Source organism: Mauremys reevesii, linkage group 3 (assembly GCF_016161935.1).
Source record: "Mauremys reevesii isolate NIE-2019 linkage group 3, ASM1616193v1, whole genome shotgun sequence".
Taxonomy (NCBI): Eukaryota; Metazoa; Chordata; order Testudines; family Geoemydidae; genus Mauremys; species Mauremys reevesii.
The window spans coordinates 72,833,544-72,852,608 of record NC_052625.1 but is presented as its reverse complement, the minus strand read 5'-3'; the positions used below and the strand labels follow the sequence as shown (position 1 = coordinate 72,852,608).

The window sequence follows — 19,065 nt, the reverse complement described above, 5'->3', positions numbered from 1 at the left end:
TGGTTTTGATTTCTCACTCAGCCTATGCAATGTTTCCCAATATTGGTGAACTCACAAATAAACTTTCTATAATAGCAGCAGAGCCCCACAAAACTCCACCCATCTGTGAGTGTCTGGGGAGATGGCCAGGAATTTTCACTTGAAATTCCTGCTTTTACCATTTGCTGTTTGTTAGAAACATTCAGTGAACAGACAGAAATCACAAGAACTTTACTAACTAGAATTCCCCTGAGACTCTGGGTCTCAAAGCAGGTTTCAATCACTCCCCATCTTTCCCATGCTGGAAAGCTAAAACAGCAAGCAGCTGTTGTCCAGGAGGCAGGAGGACAACTTGTTCACTGCAAATCCATTGTCCAGAAATAATTTGTTTCACCTGGGCCACACTTTTTTTGGCATTTCTTATGCAGTTATTGTCTATAATGGAATCCAAACCTCTTATTAGCTCATTCGCTATCTTGGCTACCCAGACTTCTTGCTCAATTCCAGAGATCTACTTTTCAAACCAGTTTTCTCCATTTTTGGACACGTGCCTGTTCCCCAGTCCCTGTCTCTATTTGAGACCAGTTAGGTCTATTTAGCATTCAATAGCTAAACTCCTTTTACTGTTGTTTAACTGCCAAGATGTAAACAAAGACCATGGGGCTAATCCTTGTACCTTCAAGCATGGCCCCTTCAGCTTGATGTTCCCTCATTTGTCAACTGGGACTTTTGTGATCCTCTGTACTGGCCAGCCTTATATTTATAACAATCCTTCTTTTTATGGCCTAACTTTTTCTGCACCAGCATTTAACTGACTTGCTTCCCTTAATGTTTGCCTCATTGGCAATACCCCTTGGTTTTACAAATTACATTTAACAATGTTTCCAATGCATAAAAAGTGTCATGAAGAAATTAGAATTCCCAGTACCACCATATAAATTAGACACAGATCTGTACTTAGAGCTCATGGTGATCAGCTTCCGTCTTCCCCATTGGAGAGTACTTTCTTCTCTGGTGGGCTGCTTCTAAGAGTCTGTGGCAAATTCCCCAGACTCACAAAATGTCGTCGGTCTTCTTTTGCTAACCTTGAGCTGCATGCTGAAGTTCAACTGAGCTTCTATAAAAACTGATCCATTACTAGTTTGTCCTGGAAGTCCTCATTCAAATCTGGAACACAAGTCTCCTCGTGTTTTCTGTCTGTTGAGCTGAGTGCTCTTCTTTTCCTCTCCTTCTAGCCCTTAACTGTGCCCTGGCCAGCTCACACTGATGGCTGGCTCCACACTGCATGTCAAGTGCTTGAACCAAATCTGAACAATACAGTCTGTTTTCTGGAGTGAATTCTGCAGCGCCATCAGAGATGGCCACTCAAGTTGGCTGCTAGAAAGCTGCCGCTCTCTTCATCTCTCCACCCATTCATTTAGGCTTTGATGTACAACTGAGCCAACTCTCCCCTCCAAGATAACGGACATTTGTATTACTTGAGCTGGAATAAACTGACCTCTCCCTACTGGGTCTCTGTGGGTTACAAATGGGGAAAAAAGTACTATAAGGTGTTCTGTCTTAGCCAAGTTCTCTGGCTGCCCTGATTCCTCAGCCAGGAAGCTGACATCCACATGGGTCTGCAACACTTAATTCCTTCCTAGGTTACTTTTTTGTTCCTTACATCCAGACTGGGAATTTTCTAGCTGCTGCTCCAACAAAGTTTTATTATTTAAGACTGCTGGTTATTTCAGTCCTTCCTAGGAAACCTCCAAATGTTGCTTTAATTACTTTTGAAATGTCTCCAGCTCTTCCTTTAAGTCTTCTTAGTTCCTTCTGGGACATCTCCAGCTTTTGTTTTCATTTCTTTTGGCTAGCATTAAATCCCAGTTTGCTATTGATTTGCTTTGATTTCTGGGAGCACCTTCGTTATCTGTTCCCATGGCAGTCAGCAGGAATACCAGCTCACAATTTCTCTCTTTGAAAGCTCTCTCCTGCAACTAACACCAGTGTTGCCCCATTGGCATGAACAGTTAGCCAATACTCAGGGCCTTGCCAGGTTGTTTAAATTAGGATGAGAAATTGATGATATGAGCTGGGTGATATTTTTCAGTGTAACCTTGTTTATTTACAGAAGTTTATACAAATTCCTGTATTCCTGAACACAGTAGAAATAAACAACTTCAGGCAGTTTCACGGCTCAAAATTCTCCAAGTCTGCCACTTCATCAACTGTTGTGCCCCAGAAGCACTGTCCATCTGCTTCCTCTCAGGGTCATATTCACAACTGCTTCTCCAGGCTTTCTCCTGGCTTTGTGCCCCTAGCACATAAACCAATATCCTAACCCCTGTGTTTGCAATCCGGGAAGCCCATCAGTCTATGCAGCTTAGCTCTGACCAGCCATGTGCCTTGGACATTGTTTGTAGCTGTCTCTACTACATAAAGGGACTTAAATGCTCTTTTTTTGGCACACCCGTTGACTTTAACTTGGTCTATCATTGTCTTTGGAGCAAAGGCTTACCTGGTGGCAGCCTCTAGCACCTTTCATAACAACAGGGTAGATCCTCTAGGTCATCTTTTCATTTGTTAATGTGATGTTTTTGATCAGAGGTCCTTACAAGTATCTGGTATTCTGCAGATCTCATAGCTTGACCATGGACAGTCCAGTCAATATCTCTCACCATAGGACCCCAGTATGACTGGATATGTGCACCAGTTCAAGGGTTCTTCCACTCCTCGGTCTCAGACAACGTAGCTTATAATTTATAGGAGTTTGCCCTTGACTTCTATGAGTTATTAATTCACAGACATTTAGATTAAAAGAATCATGTCACTCTAAGTTTAACATTGTCCTCTACTGCTATTCACATGAAGCAAAGCTCTGGAGGGAAATCTTCTAATTTTAGTGCATGCAGTGGTAGGGGGGAATTATTTCATGAATAGAAGGGAGGAAGGGGCTGTTTTTGTGGAGTTTGATCATGAGTGATTTTATGAAGCCTCATCTCTCAGCCAGCATTTTGCATAGTTCAGAGCCCTCACTGCTACCCTCTTCAATTTGGGGTTACCCAGGATCAGGATAACAGAGTGCCCAGAAGGATAAGCAGCCACTACCACTACACAGAACCATGTGAAATAGAGACTTGTGTGGGCAAATATTTGTAATAAAAATAGCACTGTTGCCACAAAATATGAAATGTAGAAGAAAATGAAAGCAATCAGACCTTTAATTACACTGACATGAGCCTCAGTAATGGTGTCCCTGGAGATGCTTGTGTTTTTCTCCATCCTCTTGGTGTGTCTCCACAGAGAAATGATTAACAGTACTGCAGAAACAACAAATATAAAAAAAGGAAAGGAATATCCAAGCATGTACAAAATAACAAGACCAGAAGATGAATTCACATTATGGCTACATTCCACTCTGGTGTTTCCTGACAGATTATTCGTTGAATTGCCTATGTACTTTCTACCTATGACATTGACTGAAAAGAGACAGGTGACCAAGGAGACCAGCAAGGAGCTCATGAGTAGCTGTGGCACTAGACCTGATATTCTCTGCTTCAGCCAGAGGAAGAGAGGTTGGCTGAAGTTGGCAATCTTCACGCAGTAGAAGACACTGAGCCACGTAGCAAACCAGAGGCTGAGAGTATTTAGATACATGCTAAAAATATAGAGGTTTCTCTGTATGGCACACTCTCCATTCATCACTGGAGATAATGCAAAGATATTGTGAACGAACATTGTCCACTGTATGAAAAATCTGGAGATGCCCAGGCTAGTCAAGATCATGTCACAACAGGTCAGTTTTCTGCTTCTGATCCACTCAGTACAATTTACAATGATTATCAATCCGTTTGCTATAATCCCTGTAATGAACTCAATTCCTAAAATGATCAAACCAATAATAGTTGCAGGAAGCATGGTTCTGCCTGTGGTCACTAACGCTTGTCCAGCTTTTGAAGCTCTTCACTGAAGTGCCAGGCTTCTGGTAACTTATTGGGGCCTGTGTTGTCCTGCCTTTGTATCACAGCCGAAAGTGAGATAGGAGATGTTTTCAGCTACTGAACTTCGAAGACTCACCTGTGTTTGTTGGGATGCAAATCCCAGAAAGATTCTTTTACATTTGGGATGATCTAATCCTTTGTCCTGCCTTTTATTTGTATATCCACTTCCTCATTTCTGTGCAGTGACTGTCTGTGACCAGCTTCACAAACTTTTTTCTATTGATCTTCTTTCCTGATTTTTATTATTATTATTATTGATTTTAATTATTGCTCCTTCATTTTCAGATTGGACTACTGCTATTCATTCTATTTGAGGCATTTGCTCCTATTACACAATATAGCCATGGATCTCTTTCTGCGGGTTCTAGTCATGGGAGATTTTATGGAGTCTCCTCTGTCAGCCTGCACTTGGCATGGTTTAGAGCCCTCATTGCTGCTTTCTTCATCTTCGGATTGCCTAAAATCAGGAAAACAGAGTGCCCAGAGGGATAAGCAGCCATTATCACTCCACAGAACCTAATGAAGTAAAGGCTGCCATCAGCAAATGTTTTTGATAAAAAAAATAGACCTCGTGACACAAAATAAACAATATAAAATAAAAGGAAAGAGCTCAGAGATGTAACAGCACTGTCGTGAGCCTCACTGCTGGCCTCCCTGGAGCTGCTTGCATTTTTTTCCATCCTCTTGATATGTTTGCACAGAGAAGTGACTAACAATTGTATGGATGAATTAAAAAAATATAATGAAGTGTATGTATGTTCCAAGCATGGATGAAATAATGAGGCCAATGGAGGAAGTATCCTTATATCTACATTCCACTGTGGTAAGTTTCCTGGTAGTCTTTACTGAGCTGCGTAAATACTGGCTATATACACACCCTGCTGAAGGGACAGAATGAGCAAGGAGACAGGCCCGCCAACAGCAATTCTGGGCCCCAAGGCCAGGGCCATCCCTAGGGGGGTGTGGGACCTGGGGCAGAAGTGACAGATCAGTCACTTCTGGGACTGACCTGTCACTTCTGGGACCGACCGCATTGACCAATCGTGCCGGCCCATAGGGCCCCCAAAACACAGGGTTTGGAGCCCCTGGGCAATTGCCCCTTCCCACCCCGCATCAGCGGGCCTGCAAGGAGACAACGAGTAGCTGTGTCAGTAGCCCTGATTGTCTCATCTTCAGCCAGAAGAAGAGGGGTCAGCTGAAGTTGGAAATCTGCATGCAGTAAAAGACACTGAGCCAGGTGGCAAACCAGAGATTGGCAGTAGTTAGATACATCCAAACGGTGCCGTCAAATTTTTTTCCCCTCTCTAGTCTTGGTCCTGCTGTAACCTGTTGTACTCCCCATTTTGAGATTCCTAGCCTATTATTTCCATCTTAGCTTCTCTTTAGCTTTCTGACTAATTTGTTCCTGAAATCCTTCAATTTTATTTCTTGTCTCCAGCCAATGACAAGACAAGGAGGTATTTAAAATAATTACACCTTCCATTTGTTGTTTTAACTCCTTGTTTTGCTCTTCTTCTTTTTCTCTTTTCTCTAATTTTCTATCTGCCAGCAAGGAGCTGTTTTTGTGCAGCCTGGCTTTTTAGGACTTAGGGTACGTCCAGACTACCCACCGTATCGGATTTATCGGGGATTGATATATTGCGTCTCATCTAGATGCGATATATCGATCCCTGAACACGCTCCCCGTCGACTCCGGAACTCCACCAGAGTGAGCAGCGGTAGCAGAGTCAGCGGGGGAGCCGTGGACGTCGATCCCGTGCGGTGAGGACGGGAGGTAAGTTGGGATAAAATACTTCGACTTCAGCTACGGTATTCCTGTAGCTGAAGTTGCGTATCTTATATTGACACCCCCACCCCCAGTGTAGACCAGGCCTAAGGTTAATATTTACTAACGAAACCATAAAGATGGTTCTCCATAATTCACACTCTGCACTCACCGTTTGATGTAATGTAAAGGGGAAACTATTGATCAATATTGCACAACGTAGGAAAAAACTGAAGGTGCTCAAGCTAGTCAAGATCATTTCACACAAAGTTAATTTTCTGTTTTTGAGCCACTCAATGCAGGACACACCTATTATCAATCCATTTGTTACAAACGATACAAGTTCAGTTGCTGAAATAATCAAAAAGATTTCATCAAATGTAGGAAATATGTCTGAATCCACCGTCTCCTAACTCTGCCCACCTTGTGAAGCTCCAAGAGCAAAATGTCTTACTGTAATGCAGAGGTGCTGACATCTAAATGGGGCACAACCTTTTCTTCTGCCTGTATATCACAGCTGAAAAAAATTAGTGAAATTTTTAGGTGTTGATCATGTTAGGCCCCAGCTGCCCTGGGATGCAAATCTCAGAAAGATTCCATTACAGTAATGATAACCTACTCCAGTCTCTTATTTATATTATATGGCGATGTGCCAATGTCACTAGCCAATTTGCTGTGAACTTGCTGCTTGTGATTATGTTCAGTTTGGTTTTTTTTTATTTCTCCTTTTCCAGCTTTGAAAAAATAATTATTTTAATTATTTGCACTTTTGTTTTCACTCTGGACTGCTGCAGTTCATGCTGTTTCAAGCAGCTGTTTAAATCTAATCGGATTGCAGAAATGGCTCAACACAGAGTACATGACTGCCACAGGCCTTTGCCCAGCTGAATCAGAATTTGCTCCACAGCACACGCTGTTGGTTAACATCAGTTTTATTATTTAAATTGTACATGCCTAGTCTCCGCTTATTGGTCTGATTAATGAATATTTATTTTATGGGTGACCCTCAGACACCTCGCTGAGGATCAGAGCATTATTGTGCCGGATGCTATAAACTTACAAGAAGAGACATGCCCTAGTGCAAAGATCCTACACTCTAGGATGACCCATTTATAAAAGGTAGAGAGAATGAAGCGATCAAATATATATGGTCCCTGTAGAGGAAGGGTGTTAAACATACCTCCATGATATATATATTTAGACATAACCAGGTTATGCAGCAGCTAAGCTTCCAATTTGAAAAAAGTAAGTTTCTTGCTCACATGGCTTCAGAAAGAACTTTCCAAATGTGAACTGAGTATAAACTGAGGTCATGATGTCTCTATGAGTCTGCAAGACAGCCTGAAACAATGGCTCAGACATATGGACTCCCCCTACCCTCTGTTAATCTCATTGGAACGTCAGCTCTGAACACAAATGATGGCACGTCAATGTCAATATTAACTATCCCAATGTGGATCATTTTAGTGGATGGAATAGGAATAGGGGTGGGACTGAAGCCCTTGGTGGTAGGAATTGGTAGTTGCTGCAGGGAAGGAAATGCAGAGAGAACAACAGTGGACATGGGCAAAGACAGAGAAGGGAAGATGGAGAAGGAAGAGGAACAAAGGACAAAAGTAATGGTGGCCTAAATGGAGGTATGTTGTCACACAGGGATATTGAATCTGACAATGAACTGCTCGATAAATAACAAATACAAGTTCACTTACTACACATAAACAGAATTCTCCCCATTTTTCTCTGTACAAACATCCCCCTGATCTCAGTGAGAGATCCTCTGTGGATTGAGGGGTGTGTGAAGTTCTGAATTGATATCCTGGCCACACATCATTATCAAACATGGAATCCATCCCTCTCTTCCAAATGAGTTCGACACACTTGCTTTAGGGCCATGTGTTTTTAAAAGTCTCATTGTAGAACTTGAGATTAGTGGGATTTCCAGTATTGGAGATGACTGAGAAGGACATTCTGGTAAATCTTTAACTAGGACAAGCCAGAGGGTTTCACAGAGCTTGGTTAGTGGTGGCATTTTGTGGGCTTAACTCAATTCTCACTTTAATGTTCTTCTAAAGGGCTCCTCTCTTATTAAGCTATGGTGAGCCTAATTTTCAGAGGCAGCCTCTGTATTTTTGCAGGTGCAATCCATAACAGTTGCCTAATTACCTAATTTGTGGGCACAAACCATAGATTGATGGGAAGTTAGTCAACTAAGGGCTTAGAAAACGCCTGGAGTTTATCACAGGAGCAAAACAGTGCCCAGGACAGAGCCTGTTTTGAGGGGCCCCTTTACATGTCAGGGCCAATATCTACAAATAGGGCAACATTTTTGTATCCGTCAGTTGCACTTCATCTGTACACAACAAACAATCCAGATGAATTCTAGTATTAGGAAACAGCTAAACATATACCATAATACACAGCCTTTCATTTAGGCATAGGTTGTTAGACTATTCTTTGATAGATCTCTCTTCCTGCCCGCTCATTTCTGCCTCCCTCAATACCCTTCCCACTGCTCTGGGTCACTTGGAGAGGGAAACTGATGGCCATTTCTCCTTGGCAAGAAATCTCATAAATGGAGCTGCACAGAAATTGGCAGCTGTTTCGCCATCCCTTTATCTTGTCACCTACAGCAGTGAGTGCTCTGTGGGAATAGGTGCAGAGCTGAACGCCAACCAATGCACAGCTGTCAGTTGTAACTGGTGTCCCTCAGACAATTTTCCTTCTCAGATGAAGAAATAGTCAGCTTCAGGACTGCCGCCTGTGGGGGATGGACAAAGACTAACAAGACCCGCCAGTCCCCATTTCAGAGGGGAAACATCCAGTGCCATGAGCTCCCTCTCTCCCAATGCTATGGTTAGCAAAAGAAATCCCCGCACCCAGCCTTTTGGGGGTTTCACTGGATACATCTCACACAGTCCCCAATCATCACAGGAATTGGGCCACCAAGGAAAGAAAGGACCTGGGGACCAGGAAAGAGTTGGAGAGGCGAGAGATGGGAAGATATTTGGGTAATACGAGGAAAAGACAGAGGAAAGGAAGGACAAATGATTTACAAAGATGGGAGAGGCTTGACTAAGGGAAAGTAGATTGTAGTTACATAAAATTACCAAATGGAAAAACATTGAAGGGAAAAATATACGTAACACTGACAGACCCCGGTTGAGGATGGGTAGCATTGAACCTAGGATCTCTGGAGCTTAGTGTATGAGCCTTTAGTGTATGAGCTAAAAGCCACACAGCCCTTAGCTAAGGCTGTAGCAGACTCATTAATCTCTCTCTAAGTGGTCTCGGAGCCACCAGATGGGACAGAACACCACACCCAGGAGGTGTGTGGGTTACACGTACAACCTGACAAGAGACAGAATTATAACTGGAAGAAGTGTCTTCAATAGAAAAGGAGATGTGAAAATCATACTAGAAGGGAAAAAATTAAAAGTATTAATAATAGAAGAGTTAGATTAACTTTAGCGCCTACAAGTCCGCTCAGTCCTATTTCTTTTTCAGCCAATCACTCAGACAAACAAGTTTGTTTACATTTGCAGGAGATAAGGCTGCCCACTTCTTGTTCACGTCACCTGAAAGTGAGAACAGGTGTTCACATGGCACTGTTGTAGCTGGTGTCGCAAGATATTTACATGCCAGATGTGCTAAAGATTCATATGTCCCTTCATCTTCAACCACCATTCCAGAGGACATGCATCCATGCTGACGGGTTCTGCTTGATAACAATCCAAAGCAGAGTGGACTGACGCATGTTCATTTTCATCGTCTGAGTCAGATTCCACCAGCAGTAGGTTGATTTTATTTTTTGGTGGTTCAGGTTCTGTATTTTCCGCATCGGAGTGTTGCTCTTTGAAGACTTCTGAAAGTATGCGCCACACTTCATTCCTCTCAGATTTTGGAAGGCACTTCAAATTGTTAAATCCAGGGTTGAATGCTGTAGCTATCTTTAGAAATCTCACATTGGTACCTGATGCATGATCTGCTGGTATTTGCAGCGCCTCACGAAGAACTGCAACAACAGGGGACATGATGAGTTCTTCAAGCACAGATTACTCAGGGACATAAGGAAAACCAGTTCAAGGTTGTTGATGAAATTCACGCAGTAGCTGCAGATGGTGGAGCATTGCTTCTGGGCCTGAGAACCAACACTGACTGATGGGCTCACATCATAATGCAAGTTGGGGATGACGAGCAGTGGCTGCAGAACTTTTGGATATGCAAGGCCACGTTCCTGGATCTGTGTGCAGAGTTCACTCCAGCCCTCCAGGGCAGAGATGCCGGAATGAGAGCTGCATCAACAGCTGAGAAGTGAGTGGCGATCACACTGTGGAAGCTTGCACTGATTGCTACTGCTCAGTGGGAAATCAGTTTGGGAGTTGGCAAATCCACCGTGAGGGCCATTTTCATGCAAGTATGTAGGACCATTAATCATCTCCTGCTACACAGGCCTGTGACTTTTGGAAATGTGCAGGACATATTGGATGGCTTTGCAGCAATACGGTTCCTGAAATGTGGTAGGGCAATAGACAATACCCATACCCCTATTTTGGCACCAGTCCACTTTACCACAGAGTACATCAATAGAAAGGGCTACTCGTCTACGGTTAGGCAAGCACTGGTGGTGGATCACCGAGGACACTTCACTGACATCAGTGTGGACTAGTCAGGGAAGCTACTTGATGCTTCAAGAACACAGGATTGTTCAGAAAGTTGCAAACAGGGACTTTCTTTCCCAACCAGCTGATTACCATTGGCAATATCAAAATGGCAATAGTGATTCTGAGTGAACCCAATCTACCCTTTGCTCCCTGGGTTCATGAAGCCGTGCATCAAAAAAGACAGACTCAAATACCAACTCAGCAGATGCAGAATGACAGTTGAATGTGGGAACCCTGGCCTGGTTTACTCATAAGATTGGATCTCAGCATGAAAAATATCCCAAAACTTATAGCTGCTTATTATGTCCTGCAGAATACCTGTGAGGTAATGGGGGAGAAACTGCCACCAGGGTAGAGATGCAGTGGCTGTTTGCCGACTTTGAAAAGCCAGACAAAAAGACCATTACAAGAATCATTGAGAAGCTATGTGGCTGAGGGAGACCTTTAAAGAGCACTACATTGCTGTGATATGGTGGATTGTGCTCTGGCTGGCCCTGAAATTTTAGGGACTGTTAGGAATTATGTAGTGCTTTGTCTACATTTATGACTATTATACTGTGTCTTTTACTGAACCTATGAATTATGTGGTTCTTGCTGTACATTTGTAATTATTATACTGTGTGTTTCACTGAACCTATGAATTCTGTGCTCTTGTAAAATTACAAGTACTGGGTGATTAGAATAGCACTAGCCAATCCACAGTATATGTTGTGAAGTAATAAAAATGAGGTTTTTTTTACATATATATAGAAATTTATTGTGTAACAAAAGCAGTGCAAAAACCCCCAATGTGCAATTGAAAAAACATAACACAAATTTCTAACATAAATTAATGGAACTGAACTTTAATGTTAGAAAGGCAGCAAACGTTCCTGCCCATTTTGGCTCCACATACACCAGCCGTGGCTCTCACACATCAGTGTACGTGAAACTGTGGTTGCCCTTACTGTCCCCCGGCACAGGCACAGCAGGTTTGTATATTTTTTGGTGGTTCCCAGAACGGGTCCAAGTCCCCCCGACCACCACTACCCCAAGACACACCTGCCTTGTAAGCCAATATATATATTTTAAAATAATGTAAAAAGTTTGGAGTTGGCACATCCACAGTGAGGGCCATTTTCATGCAAGTGTGAAGTGTGTAGGGCCATTAATCATCTCCTGCTACACATCTCCTGGAAACAGTAAGCATTTAACAGTTTCCCTATATTGCAGAATGTGGGGGGTGGGGAGGAATGAGGGCTCTGGCATGGGGATGAGGGGTTTGAGGTGCAGGAGGGGGCTCAGGGCTAGGGCAGGGGGTTGGGATGCAGGGGTGAGGACTGTGGGATAGGGCTGGGGAAGAGGGGTTCATGGTGCAGGAGGGGGCTCAGGGTGGGGCACAGGGTTGGGATGAGGGCTCTGGGGTGGGGCTGGGCTGGGGATGAGGAATTTGGAGTGTAGGCAGGCTGCCCCAGGGCTGGGGCCAGAGAGGACACCATAGTCTCCCCAGCCCTCTCCCCCACAGCAGAAGTGAGCTCCCCGCACCATCACTGCATGTGCTCCTAGGGGCCAGGCCCCTCTCAGGTCCAGGAAGCCCCCTCACCTCCCCTGTAGTGGGTGCCGGTGGGGGAAGGGGCTACCATCACATGTGGCCTCCTCCCCTGCTGCAGCCTGCTGCCCATCACTGTAGCCTCACGGGGGATGGGGCTGTCCTTTGCCCAGTGTGGGCAGGAGTGGTGGCTGCAGGTGTGGGGGGGGTTGTGGATCACATAGTCGAACACTCACCCAAGCCGCAGCAGCTGCTCAGGAGAGGTCCAGACTCCGTTTCCCGGAAGCCCCTTGGGCGTTGCCTCCTGGTGGGTGCTGGGGGAGGGGAGGGATACCAATCATGTGTGCGCCTCCTCCCCTCCGCAGGTGCAGCAGCCACCTCAGCCTGCCACCGGCGCCACTCTTGTGCTGTAGATAGCAGCGGCAGCAGCAAGGGAGCACAGCGTGGAGCGGCAGAGCAGCCACCCACTTGAGGCAGGGACACTCCAGGGCCGGGGAAGGCGCACGGGGGCAACAGGTGGGGGCTGAGGGATGCTCTGGGGGAAGCATTCGGGGGTGGCAGGCAGGGCCAGGGGAGAGACCCAGCTCCGAACATTGGTGGAGCCGGGCCCCCTTGTTTGCATGAGTATGAGTATAGGACAATGGCATTGAGTACTGGCACTATTTTCAACAGCCAGTGGGAGTAACTGCTGAGAGTAACAAAGGCACAGACAGCACAGCTGCAGCTAGTGTCCCAAAGCTGCCTGGACCTTTATGCCTCTAGCCTGTTGGCTGCAATGATGCTTGCCAAAGTTATTGCAGAGTGTTATGGGAAAGTGTCTTATGACACAGGAAGAAATAAGGCAGCCAGCTCTAGAAACCTTCAGGAGTCAGTGTACCTCCATGATAGTTTCATCAAGATCTCTCAGAAGGATGTAAGATACATCCCTGTGTACACAACCAAACTGCTCCATTTGCACCCCCATCCAAAAACTTACAGGAGAATGAAAAGCAGGTAACTCTATATCTGGTTATTGTACCACTACCTCTTCTCGTATGAGTAAAACGATGACAGGTCGATACCTGTGTCCTGCTAACTAGGTGTTGGGCTGGGCAACATCTTTACATTTAAAAACTGTAAGGAAAAATGCATGCACGCACTTACCCGAGGTTCCTTCCTTTCATCAGGCTCATCTGTGCTCGGCTGGACTGTGGTGGACCCCCCCCCACCCTCACACACACCCTCCGCCACATGTTCTTAGTAGGGGGTTGTGACTCAGGATCCTTGGAAGTAGCTATGGCAGTCTGTGGAGGGCTGGTGGGATCTCTGCCAAGTATGGCATGCTGCTTATTGTAAAAGCAGCAGGTCTGTAGCTCAGCACCAGATCAGTTGTCGACCTTGCTGGCCCTGTGATATGCCTGCCACAGTTCCTTTGCTTTCTTGCGGCACTGCTACTGGTTCCTGTTATATCCCTTTACCTGCATCTCCTGTTCAATCTTTTCATAGATGCCACATTTCTACAACAGGTCTGAAGCTGTGCTGGCAGAGCCTCATCTCACCGCAGGCCCAGGAGATCCAACATCTCCTGTCTACTCCAGGTAGGAGTATGTCTAGAGCATGGAGTTGGCATGGTCAGCTGGGCAGTTGCTCACAACAAGGGACAACTGCTAGGTCTGCTCACCAACCTGGGCAATAAGGAAAAGACATTTCAAAAATATGTAGGGGTCTTGAAGGGCAGGGAAAAGGGGGTGTAGCTCCTGGTCTCCATGACTCCAGGGCAGCGGAGTTCACAGTTGTGACAAGGCGTTCAATGTTGGTCACTGAGGCACAGCTGCTGGAGAACTGTTAGGGTTGACACTGGTCATGCAGTATCTACACTCACTGTGTTGATCTCAGTACATCGACCATAGTTCACTGTCCTGGGGATGGTTTTACCATGTCGCCATAATGGAGCGCTTACATCAGCCAGGGACAAATTTGAGTGTAGACGCATAAACAAATAGGTCAGCAGAAGTCAACTTGTGTGGACCTACTTTGTAGTGTAGACCAGGCCTAAGTGTAAAGGGAAGCTCTGACTAAAGAAGCCCAGAGGTATATGAACTACCAAAATGTTTGTATCCTTTTTACTTTAAATCAGCTCTTTAAAATCTCCTCAATGTTAGTGCATTCATGGCAAAATATAAATAATTAGCAGACTGGTGCCTCTCCCTACTGCATTCACCTCACAGGGCCTCATTTGACAAATATCGCCAGCTGAGGAGGACTCATCTGTTTGCTCAATCAGCACTGCCTTCAGTGTTTCAGATAAAACAGGGGGAATGTTCTTCCACTTGTTGATGGCACATGGACCCAGCTGCAGTCATCGGGAGGCAAATCAGTACTGGATTCCATTACAGACTCTCCATTTCACATTCACAACTTTGCATCTCCAGATGGATTGTTGTTTACAGTAAATGACAGGAAACAAATCACTGGTTAGGAATGTACTGATTTTTTAGGTTTCAGAGTAGCAGCTGTATTAGTCTGTATCCACAAAAAGCACAGGAGTACTTGTGGCACCTTAGAGACTACCAAATTTATTTGAGATTATGCCACAGGTATTCTTGTTCTTTTTACTGATTTTTTAATTATTATTAATTTGCACACAAAGGGTTCAGTTGTGACTCTTCAGTGTTGCTGGGGGAGGAAGTGTAGCCACTTTGATTGCAGTAGCTGGAGGCATTATGGATATAAGCCTAATAGGCAAGATCTCTCGATGATCCCACCCTAAACTACTCTTCTATATTGATTCCTTTGGACTTTTTTCCAGGGTTAGCTAAGGTAGCTGCAGGTCATTGGCTAAAAACAAAAGTGAAAGAGTTTGTGTGCAAGTCTCTAGCAAAAGAAATGATTCTTTGGCTCAGCTACTAGGGGTGTGGCTCCAAATCTAGGCATTAAAGAGCAAGTGATGCTAGTTTCCAAGTGTGTGAGATCCCTGCATTGGGCGTGCTCCACCCACACCTGAGTAGCAACTAATTCTAAGCACTAGTGAAGACCTGTCAAAATAGCTTCATTTCAAAGGGTTAATCTGTTTTAAAAGATCAGGTTGCCCAGACTGTCATACAACATAGTCAAATCTCAGTAACTATTACAGGTAATAGTGTCTCAACTCTTACAGAGGTCTACACAGACATACAGTTGGCTTCCTGTACCTGGTTCCACATTGCTCAGGTACTCTCTCCTCTGCTGAGGCACTATGAGACAGCTGCTCAAAACAAACTGAAACATACATGGTTAGCTAGGGGGGCAAGTGTGGATGCCCAAACATGGGTGTGATAACAGAAATACTGATGTATGGACACATATTGAACCATGGCACTTGTAAACTGGTTAAAATGACTCTGCTTCTAATCTAAGTACAACATCACAGCTAAACACTGTAGTATGTACAGGATGTTTTTTCAGACTCCAAAAACAGACCCAGGGTTGGATCATCAGTAGGTGTAATTTGGCACTTGTCCACTGAAGTCACAAGTGCAGGGGTGGCCAACCTGTGGCTCTGGAGCCACATGCGGCTCTTCAGAAGTTAGCATGCAGCTCTTTGTATAGACACCAACTCTGGGGTTGGAGCTACAGGCGCCATCTTTCCAATGTGCCAGGGAGTGCTCACTGCTCAACCCCTGACTCTGCCCCCACTCCACCCCTTCCCGTGAGCCTGTCATGCCCTCGCTCCTCCCCATCCCCCACAGAGCCTCCTGCACACCACAAAACTGCTGATCAGGAGGTGTGAGGAGGGAAGGAGAGTCGCTGATCGGCAGGGCTGCCAGTGGGTGGGAGGTGCTGGGAGTGGGGAGCTGATATGGGGCAGTTGGCATATTACTGTGGCTCTTTGGCAATGTACATTGGTAAATTCTGGCTCCTTCTCAGGCTCAGATTAGCCAGTGCTACAATGATTTAAGCCCACCAACTATCTAACCCCAAGCACTATCACAGAACAATATGGCAGACTGGCAAAGGCCCAGAAATCTCTCTCAACCTAGCCCCCGCCTTTCTTGCAGGGACCAGACTAGCTATACACAGCTACAAGCTACCATACAACAATGTATCATCTTTTAGATGTTCCCAATCACTTCTAGAAACAGTACAGTTGCTCTTATGAAATTCACCTTAGACCTTCTGCATAAACTTTCAGATTATAAACCCCTAAATTACAGGGCTAAAAATATACTACTGCCTTCAATGCCTAGTCTAATTGTGCTGCTGCATAACTGACTAATAATATGGTGCCTCTAGTTTACTGATGGAAAAGCCCAAGCTTTGATATAAATGACTGAACACTTTTTGCTAAAACTGTACTAGACATTTCTGGTCGACTTTTAATTGAAAGCTCTAAAAAATGCAGCTACAGAATGTGAAACAAATCAATCTACCCAAGCCTAACAAAGAGATGGTTTGCATGGAGAACTACAATAACTCAAGTGCCTAAGACCTTTATTAGTCCAGATAAAATGAGTAGACATTATTGCATTCAACACAATAATTTATTTTATTTTGGTACTGCCCCCGATAGGACATGGGGCAGTACCAAAAAATAAATTTTAAAAACAGCCAAGAAAACATTACCAAACACTTTTCACACACATACTGACAGATGAAGGACAAATCTCATTTGCTAGAAAGATACATTTGACAGAGCCCCTGATCTCTATCAAGAATTCATGGATACCGTAGATGTTTAAAAGCATCAGCATTCATGGACCAAATGGCTTTTATTACCACCAGGATAGCTACCATCACTTAATGAGTTTTTAATTTTTAGCAAAATCTGGTGTCAGCATTTTCTAGAAAGCTGTTTCACAAAGATCTTTGTGAGCTCCTTTCCCCCCCATCAGCATGGATAACAGTACTTCCCTAGCTCCCAAGGGTTTTGAGAAACTGAAGTAAGGATTGTAAAATGCTTTGAGACTCATAGAAGGAAGGCATCACCAAAGGGCAAACTTTTATTATTGTTCCTTGGGATCATTATCTTAGACTGCAAAACCGCAAACAATATGAATGCTCATAAAATAATCCTGTCCAATTTGAACCTCACTTTGTGGCAGCAGTGGTACCCTCCCTTAGCAGTAAGCCTGAAGGAAGGGCCCAGGAACTAAAAAAACTCCACATGTTCACCTCATTCCTCTAAATTCTTTCATCAGGGCCAGGGTTCCTCACGCACCTCCAGCAGCTTTCAACTCACACGGATCTCCAGAGATCCATTTGTGTGGAGGAGGCCCTGTGCTTTTACCCTAGCTCTGGGAACTTCTGGCTCCACTGAATCCTTACAGCCAGGAAGCCTCCCAGGAACCTCCCCAAAGATAGGGGAACACCGCTCTTGGCTGCCCTTAGTAGATGTTCTGTGTAGGACTGGGAGTGACTATAGGAGGAATGACATACGTCCCTGCTCATTTATCCTGCTCTGAACTCCAGAAAGTGGAAACAGTGTTGAATTGATGTTGAATTGATTTTTTTCTGCTAGTTTAGCCTTAAAGTCTCCATTTTGATTCCTTGGGGGAAAAACGTTAATTAGAAACATCCTTCTGACTATCTTGTTTTTTTAATCATATGGATAGCTCCACAGATCCATTCTTTTTCCTGTGCACTATGGTCTCCAGTTTCAGCTTACTACAGCCTGAGCTAGCTAGACAGGTTTCAGTCCTGTAAACTGCTCTGCAGGTGTGGCGCTGTATCCCTTCTCCCCCAGGAATTTAAATCATTGATTTCAATCACATTGAGACCTTGGACAACTAATTTTAAAAAATTGTGCTATTGTGAATTTAGACTGAAATCAATAATGAACTAAATTATAAATGCTATTCACAAACACCACAGCTGGTAGGGTCTGGTATTTGAATTTTACAAAACTACTAAAGGTGAAAAACAAAATATTGAAAATGAAGGCCCTGATCCTGCAGCCAGTTAAGCAGGTATGTTACTCACCTGAATAGTCCCATTGACTTCAAATATGATCACTTGTGCCTAAAGGTAAGCACGTGCCATAAGTGTTTGCCAAATCAGGGGCTAAAACGGTATTTTTACTAAACGCTTCTTTCTTAGTGACATAAAATCTATCTCCTTTCAAACCAAATTGCTTCAGTGTTAACAATGAATGTGTTATTTAGACTTTCAGTGTATTAAAGTTATCAGGTATGTTTTCATATCAACAGGCCAAAATCTTGAAAATAGGAGCCTAAAGTTAGGTGGGATTTTCAAAAGTACCAGAGTGATTTAGGACCACAGGTCCCATTGACTTCAAACTACAAACCCTGACAAGAGCAGTACAGCCTGGTTGAAGCATTTCAGTGTTCTCGACTTGGGAAGAACTGGTGTTGGTTGAAAATGTAGCATCAGCTATTTGCGCCTCAATTTTCTGTTTGATTCTGTGTTGTTCTCACAGTAAGAAAGTTAATGAGGTCATGGGTGTATCTTTTTCAGAAAGGATTAGCATTTTAAATGTGAAACTTAGAAAAAAAAATCTATGTAAAATCTGAGATTCTACTAATAATCAGGAAAATAATTAAAGAAACAAATACAAAACATCCACCTTAGCCACTAGCACGGACAAAAAGGCAATGCAAAAATGGATGCTGGTGGGCAAGAGTTTTGTAGGAAAGAATTTGTCAACTGCAAGAAACGGCAAGCAGGGCCAGGAAAACAACACGAGCCAAGTTATTCTGACTTGTGCAATTATTTTTTTATTCCACCGCTTGGAAAGAGGTCCCCATAAATCAATACTCTGCCACCATTAGAGAGTGATTGGTGAACATGAGTTATGCTGTGCTGTGTACTAATGGTGTGTCTGGTAACATAGATTTCTTGAAGTACTGATGGATTATTGCAGGTATTGTCTCCAGAGCAGTATATTTTTTACTTTAATCATGCATTTTTAAAGTTATTAGTGCCTGTCATGGAACTATGTCCTAGTTCCAATTAACAGTAGCCCCAGTGATCTTGATATGAGAACTGTAGAGACCAAAGAACAACCTCTAAAATATAGTGAATTTGTAAACACCAGTTTGAATGCTCTGGAGCGTAGCAGACTTACATTACATGACTGTTAATCAAAAATGAGCTACTTCAGTCCCCAAGTGAGAGAAGGGGGACCAGACCTCCAGCCTACACCCACTTCCTGGGAAGATTCACTTTCATTTC

General features: G+C 44.0%; 2 protein-coding genes across 2 annotated transcripts; both read right to left on the bottom strand.

Moving 5' to 3' along the window:
• Positions 1-2,946: 2,946 nt before the first annotated feature.
• On the bottom strand, positions 2,947-3,879 carry LOC120401130 (taste receptor type 2 member 1-like). The gene has a single exon (XM_039530799.1). The coding sequence runs from the start codon at positions 3,877-3,879 to the stop codon at positions 2,947-2,949; it is 933 nt and encodes a 310-aa protein (XP_039386733.1).
• Positions 3,880-4,342: 463 nt separating this feature from the next.
• Positions 4,343-5,234, bottom strand: LOC120401128 (taste receptor type 2 member 40-like). Its single transcript, XM_039530798.1, is given in 2 exon segments — positions 4,343-4,478; positions 5,119-5,234. Coding segments are annotated over 2 exon segments (252 nt in total).
• Positions 5,235-19,065: the final 13,831 nt, after the last annotated feature.

Excerpts from the sequence above, each read along its gene's own strand:
- LOC120401130 (XM_039530799.1), bottom strand. The coding sequence starts at position 3,879 with ATGCTTCCTGCAACTATTATTGGTTTGATCATTTTAGGAATTGAGTTC.